The following is a 7,246-nucleotide window of genomic DNA, read 5'->3' as shown; positions in this document are numbered from 1 at the left end:
AGTGAACTGCTCAAGCCATCCGCTAACCAATCAATTCTAAGGGCTTCTAGAACACACTCGGATTGGCTAGCATGTCTTCGAAAACTAAATGTTAGTAAACAGAGCGCCCAGGCAGAGCTATGTGATTGGCTGTGACGAAACCTCCTCTAGTGGCGGAAGATGGACACGCACTTCGTATCCCAGGAGGCATTGCGGACCTGCCCGACTCATTCACCAATAGAAATCAGAAAGGCTTTGTTGGTGGGCGGGGAAAATGAATAGTGACTGTCAGGAGGATTACCCAATGGTCAGAGTATTTGTCACCTGTGCACTTTGTGATTGGCCGGCGGTGCTGTGAGGCGAGGGAATTCTCAGCCTGCTCGGGGGGAGTTGTCATCTTTACAGAAGTGTCATGGCGGCGCTGGCAGTGTTATGAGTCGGTGACAGGCCGTGTTGTGTGCACATGTTGGCGGGGACATGGAGGGCCGGGGCCTGCGCTGGTGGCAGCTCGGCCTTTCTGTGGCGGCGCTGGTTTTTATGAGAGTGGCGGCGGCTGGGCTTGTGGAGCACGGGTCTCCGGGGATCGGGGAAGAACTACAGGAAGGGACCGCTATCAGTTCTCTGGCCCCGGGAGGGTTCGGAGGGGCTGCGGCCTTCCCAGCCGGAGATGTCACGGTGGAGGATGACGAGGCTTCGACGGAACCGGAGGAAAGTCGGGAGAACAGCAGAACCAGGTGAGGGGGCTGGGCATAGAGAGGGGATCCCAGGTATGGAGAAAGGGGGCTGGGCATGGAGAGGGGAGCCCGGGCATGGAGAGGGGGGTCTGGGGAGCCCAGGCATGTTGAGGTGATGTTGGGCATGGACTCTTGTTATCCTCCATATTCCTCCATGGGGGCACAACCTTCAGTGTAATATATATATTGTTTATAATTCCTCTGTGTGTGGCCCTTCCTCCTATTGTACCTGCAACAAGTGGCCCCACATTCTGACATCCATGCTCTTGGGAAGCCAAATACATCTGCTGGATTAGACTCCAGACATACATTGGCAATGGGATGGACATTGGGGTGACCCCTCCTGTTCTGTTCCTAATATAGGGTGACCCCTTCCTGTTGCGTTCTTGTTTCTTAGCACATGGGTGACCCCTTCCTGTCCTATTCCTGGGGTGTTTTAGTACAGAAGTGACCTTTTCCTGTTCCATTCCTGCCATCCCTAATACAGGGGTGACTTCTACCCCTCCTCCACTTCTGGTTTCCCACTTGCCCTAGTACAGGGGTGACTCCAGTCTGTTCCATTCCTGTGTTGCATATTTCCTATTCTAGTATTGGGGTGATTCCAGTCTGTTACCGTCCTTTGGTCCCTGTTGTCTGTCCAGTACCGGGGTCTCATTCCTGTGATACATACAGTACCAATACTGGGTTGCTTTCAGTATGTCCCCCGGGTTCCCTTTCTGAGGGATTTGTCCATCTTCTTCTATCTCTTTCAAGCAGAGTTGTACTGTACATGATAATTATAATTTGCACCAATTGTTACATTTTTAGTTCCCCCTTTCATTGGTTCTAGCCCCCCCCCCCATCACTTCTATCCTGGTCCAAGCATTACTGACACAAAGTTTTAGCAGAAAGATCGGTAAAGTCATCAATCTCAGAAGAAAGAACAAAACACAGGATAAGAACAGTGAAAAAGTTAATCAAAATATCTCTTTTTAGAAATCGAAGTAACTTTTATTTTAACTAATTGGATCCCCCCTCACCCCTCCCCATACTCTGGGGTGCAGAAACACCCAACCTTCCTTCATCCGGACAGGTCAGTTATCTCCATTCTTTGTGAGTCCTCACCCAGCCCTTTAGTATTCTGCAGCCACATGCGTGCTGTGATCTGAGTTTTACGTAGCTGCCAGCACTTCACAATGTTCAGGCGCTCTGTGTATCTTAGTGGGTGTTTGTTACTTCAGCCGGTGTTTGTAGTTTTCAACTTCTTTTGTATTGCACTGCTTGTATTGCATTGGTCACACTTTGAACTCTTGACATTATTTATGAGAAATTGAAGATTTGGCATGCTGTGCAATCTATTAGGAGTTCTCTCTAGTGTTTGCAGACACAGAGATAAATGTATAGCCAGTATTTAAGTTCTGTGTGACCCTAGGGTTCCTTCAGAGGTTGCTGGGGCTTGTTCAGCAATTTGTGATTCTTAGGTCAGTGTAAGTGGCACCAGTGACCTTCTTGGCTATCTGTAAGGGTGACATTCTTCCCAATGGCCAGTAATGTAAGAGACATTCTTCCCATTCACCACCTCACTAATATATTGTGAGCTGTGGATATAATTATTATAGAAGGAGTTCCCTGAAGACCTCAACTTTATTTCAAGGGTTCCCCATGTTAAAAAGACTTGAGAAAAGCTGCTATAGAGACTGTACAGGTAAGGTGGGTATTATTCATTATCTGCCCCATACAACATGTCAAGACAAGTCTAAGAAGAAAATATAATAGAAGTCAGGAATCTCTCCGCAGGAGTTATAGTTTATAGAATGAAGTTTTCTATAGTATCTAAGCTGAAAAACTTTTAAATAGAGAAGGATTCGGCTAAAATAAAAATAAAATACAGACCTATGATGATCAACGCTACAGTCATGATATCTTTTAGTGTCTGCTGACCTTCCACGGGTCATGTAATCATAGTAGAAAGTTTGGAAGTTGGGATCACCATGTCTGATCCATATACAAAGACCTTAACAGAAGTCAGAGCTTGGGAGCCAGTGATTCTCATTTATTATTATTATTATTATTATTATTATTATTATTATTATTATTAATAAACAGGATTTATTGCAGGGTCCTCTCCTCCTCCTATGTCACTGTCTGAATCTGTCATTTGCAACCCCTATTTAATGTACAGCGCTGCGTAATATGTATAATAATAAATCCTGTATAATAATAAATATAGCCCCAACATAATATGCAGTGCTGTTTCTTAATTCTGCAGGACAACACTCACACACAATGACTTGCATAGCATTACTGTCTGCCAATATAATGACTTATTGGTTGCAATCTTTTTGTGAGTGAACTGTAAATATTTATTACTGTGTTTCTTGTCTGTGTTTGTATGACACCAGTCTGTTATGTTTAGAATACTGGTGAATGGTTAGGACCTGTCTTATATTGGTACCGCTATTTGGTACCAAGAATAAAGACGACGCAAAGATTCAAAACTTTTATTTCTTTGGCCCTTGCTCATGTGACATTTTTGCTCATTTTGGAGAAATATAGTATACATTGTTTAGGTCTGCTGTAGATTTTCCTCCCTTTATCACAAGTAAAGCCTCATTTTCCCTCTGGTCATATGCCATTGGATATTAGATTGAATACTTCCAGTGTTCTGTGTGCATAAAAAAGTTTTTTTTTAAACTCTTCTAGCAGGGCTTTTATCATTTAGCTATTGCTGTTTTTTGATTGGAATCTTATTTGTCTTCCCGGACAATGATTTGCTGAATGATTCAGATCTAAAATGTCCAGATCTCCTAATATAATTACCTTTATGTTAGCATCTTTAATAAAATATTTTAATAAAAAAATATATACTGCCTTCCTTTTCTTTTTCTTTTTTTTTTTCTTTTTTTTTTATTTAATCTAGGATTATTTGTACCCTTGGTTAAATTCCTTATCCATACCCTCTGTTGGGTCAAACACAATTCAGAGGGCAGCTTGCAGAAGCGGCATCTTGGCCAAGGAAGCCTGGCGTCATCACCAGGTTTATAGGCACCTTGTTGTTTAGTATCTGGGGTTTGTTTGTTTTGCGTATGTAGACAAGCCAGTTCTGTACCTAGCTTCCATTTCCGTAGTTTTTATTCATTACTGCTAGCATTAATATTACTATTAATAATATTAAACAGAATTTATATATTACACAGCGCTGAATCTTTGAATCATAACCAAGTCTCTGTCCTCTCTCAAGTTTCCATAGGAAAAGTTAGTCCACAATGTCTATACTGCAAATATTTGTTCAGGTCACAGGTTTCAGCGGGCAGATTTTGTGTCTTTTAACAGTCGACTTTTTTATACAAACAAAAAAAAAAAAAGCACCGTATTTATGTGAAGTGAGATAGATTATCTGTTACTTATTTTTCATGCACATTTTGCATGCTGTTATGTATTGGAGCAAACATAAAACAAGAGCTGTCAATGGGTCAATGGGAAAATTACCATTTTCTAGTAATACCAAATAAATGACTATTGTATAGGACCCATAGACTGATATTAGCCAATCCTGAAAACACAACAATCCTTATTAGCAGTGGCGGAGTATTGATGAGATAACTTCAAGGTGATCTCAGTCTGTAAACTATGATGACATGGTGTAAATGTAGGGAAGTAACCAATCATATGAGATTTATTGAATGAATTGCTGTTGTATTGGTTATATTGCTTTACTTGTTTGTGGGATATATTATGTGTCACATTACAACTTGTATAGATAGGGATACATTTTATTATGCAATGGTAATGTACTAGGAGAATGCTGGTTACTTGTAGCAATCGCCTCATCTGCTTTCTGAAATCCGGGTATTGGTAATGAGATGATTGATAGCAATGGATAAATAGCTCAGCAGCTCAAACATAGAATTTGCTGCACAGCCCCAATGCTACACAGCAAAGTGGTAAAATATTCTCGCAGCAAGTAATATTCTCATAAAAACATGCCAGCATGTTAGAAAACTAGATGTTGTACCAGTCGTCATTGTCTCGGAAAACAGGGCTAGAATCTGAGTGCTGAATATTACTTCTAAGAAAAATAAGGAGTTTCTCCAGACACGGGGTGAATGTTGTCCTAGAATATAGCTGTCCTGCAAAGAATTGACCGTATTACTAGAGGTGACAACACTGATCGGACTTCCCTGGCTACTGAAGGTGACAACATATTGCAGTGCTGTCATCGTATGGGAGGAAGACTTGTAGACTGGCAGGGTCACCGGGTATTTATTAAAGAAGGAGCATAGGAGAACATAAATTGTGCACTCTTGTCTTACATGTTTATATGACGATATTTAAATTTTTTAGTAAAACTAAAAAATACTTTATTGGGCTTTGACATTAGTTTACAAAACATAAATGAATCAGCATGCAAATGTAAGCATAGATATGTAAAAATACTGTATGTTTCTATGTGCAATTAAGATGTAAAAACATGCATGCAGTACTTTGGACTTTTTTGGAACCATTTTAAGACAGCAGGACATAAAACAGGCATCATTTCTTTTCATTCCTTTTTTTTCTTTTTTTTTTTTTTTTAATACTGGTATTAATTTCCTTATGTTACTTGTGTAAATCTCCCGCAGCCTTGGTGCAGGCGCTTATGTCTATATGCATTTAATGATAGTTGCACGGCATGCAAGTTGCCTAACGGATACGAGTGTGGTCCATGACGGCATAATGTATGTTGAAATGATTTCTTGTAGTCTCCATCAGAAACCTTTGTGATGGGGGGGAATAGAGCAATTAGAAGATGGGGACAGAGCGTTTTCACCAGACCAAGTCAGTTTTTGTGATTTGGTTTACATATGCTTTACCATTTCCCTGATATGTTGCAGGATAAGATATGTATTATACCGTAGGATAATATGTAATACTTTAGTATCAATGCAATGTGAATTGTGATTGCAATATGTTATATAATAATTACCAAGAATACAGATTGTTGTGAGAACATAGGAAGTCTTTATGTGCAAGCTATTCTTCCTGAATTCTAAAGACTATATAGGTATTATGTTGGACACACGTATATGTATCTGTGCATAAATAACTTCTGTGCATGTGGCTTTTTAATATTTACAAGAATTTTTGTGCCTCGTAAAAAATCCAGTTGTTTTTTTTTCTTGGTTTCTTTTTTTTTTTTTTCTCTATTCTGGATTTTGTATGTGATCTTTCCAGCTATTTCTGCCCATTCTCCTACCTTTGGGAGCAATTATAGCGAGTGTCGGTGAGGAAGCCCCAGATGGGAATTATATGCTGTTTGCTGCTACTCCTTTTTTGTAATAACATGGTTAAAACACACAATTCTTGCTATAATCATTTGTTTAGGAGGATCCTTTCACCCACAGGTTAAGCTTGATATCTAGGTTTTTCAGCAGTACATTAAGAGTTCTTGTTAGATTTTTTTTTACTTAGCATTGCTCTGTCTGCAGTATTCTTATTTGTATGGCCAGAAAATATCAATACATTCAACCCCCAAAACAACAAACATAATATACTGCACTTTGCTGGTCTTTAGAGGTGAAGGTTGCATTAGTTTTATATTTTCAGCGTAGTGTAGCTTTTTATACAAATATCTAAACCCCTTGTAAGTTCCTGTGCAAGAACTGAATTGTCAAACAGTTATCAGCCTTGCTTAGTTTAATCTACAAAATACCTCCTCCCAATGTAACAGACAGGAGGGCGTATTTGTTATAAGAATTAGGAAAGAAGCCCAGGGTAACAATGCTCAGTATGGCCGTCCTTGGGTAGGATGTGTTATCTGCAGGATCACTAGTAAATAAGGGGAAACAATAATAAAAGAATTTGGTTTGATTATTTTTGATTAGTCAAATCTCTAACCTGGCTGATGACCTAGAGTGACAAGTCAGCCTGGAAAATCATATCATTCTGTGCAGATAATACAACTTTTTCACTGATTAAAAGGCAATGGCCATTATTTGCTTTCAAAGCAAGCTATGTTGCACTGAAATACTGTATGTGATATACATCCTTGTGTTAAGTTAGTGTATATGCAGAGAAAACGTTGCCTGCCTTGATTGTCTTAAAGTCTACAGTCTTACAGTGTACTAGTCGTAAAATATCAATGTGAGAATCGGGTTATTAATCCCTTACAGGAAATGAATGATGGAAGGTAGGGCCATCGGGGGAGTTCTCAGTGGGACGTCCCACTTACCCAGAGTTCACATGAGTTTGATGAAACAATTTGTGTATTATGGATGTCAGAGACTTGAGTAGGATGAACCCTCATGCAGTGATATGGCAGCATACAGGTAGGACTCCTATATACCAAAACTCAAAACTTTTAGTTGGGTGAGCTGGTACTTTGCACGCTTTCTCATTTTTGGGTTTGTTTCAGAGCCTTACAACTGTTTCAGGTTTCTTGTAAAAATTATTTGTTCGTTTTATTTTTCTATTTTTCTTTCATTGTTTTTTTTTTAATTGGTTTAGACTACAGGTCATTGTTTGTATAATATTTTTCACAGCCAAAACAGAAAACTGTTTTTTTTTTTTTTTTT

General features: G+C 39.6%; 1 protein-coding gene across 2 annotated transcripts in view; it reads left to right on the top strand.

Annotated features, from left to right (window-relative positions):
* The first annotated feature begins 347 nt into the window (after positions 1–347).
* The window catches only part of EIF2AK3 (eukaryotic translation initiation factor 2 alpha kinase 3), a 30,294-nt gene continuing 23,395 nt past the window's right edge, over positions 348–7,246 (top strand). The window contains exon 1 of one of the 2 annotated variants that reach the window (XM_072406626.1): positions 348–713. In XM_072406626.1, the coding sequence (XP_072262727.1) occupies positions 457–713 (257 nt within the window). In that variant the 5' untranslated portion in view covers positions 348–456. The remainder of the gene's footprint in view (positions 714–7,246) is intronic. The other variant, XM_072406627.1, reaches the window with a different exon arrangement.

The sequence above is a fragment of the Pyxicephalus adspersus genome, chromosome 3 (assembly GCF_032062135.1).
Source record: "Pyxicephalus adspersus chromosome 3, UCB_Pads_2.0, whole genome shotgun sequence".
In the NCBI taxonomy this organism is placed as follows: Eukaryota; Metazoa; Chordata; class Amphibia; order Anura; family Pyxicephalidae; genus Pyxicephalus; species Pyxicephalus adspersus.
Note: the sequence above shows the minus strand (reverse complement) of the source record. Positions and strands in the feature narration are given on the sequence as shown.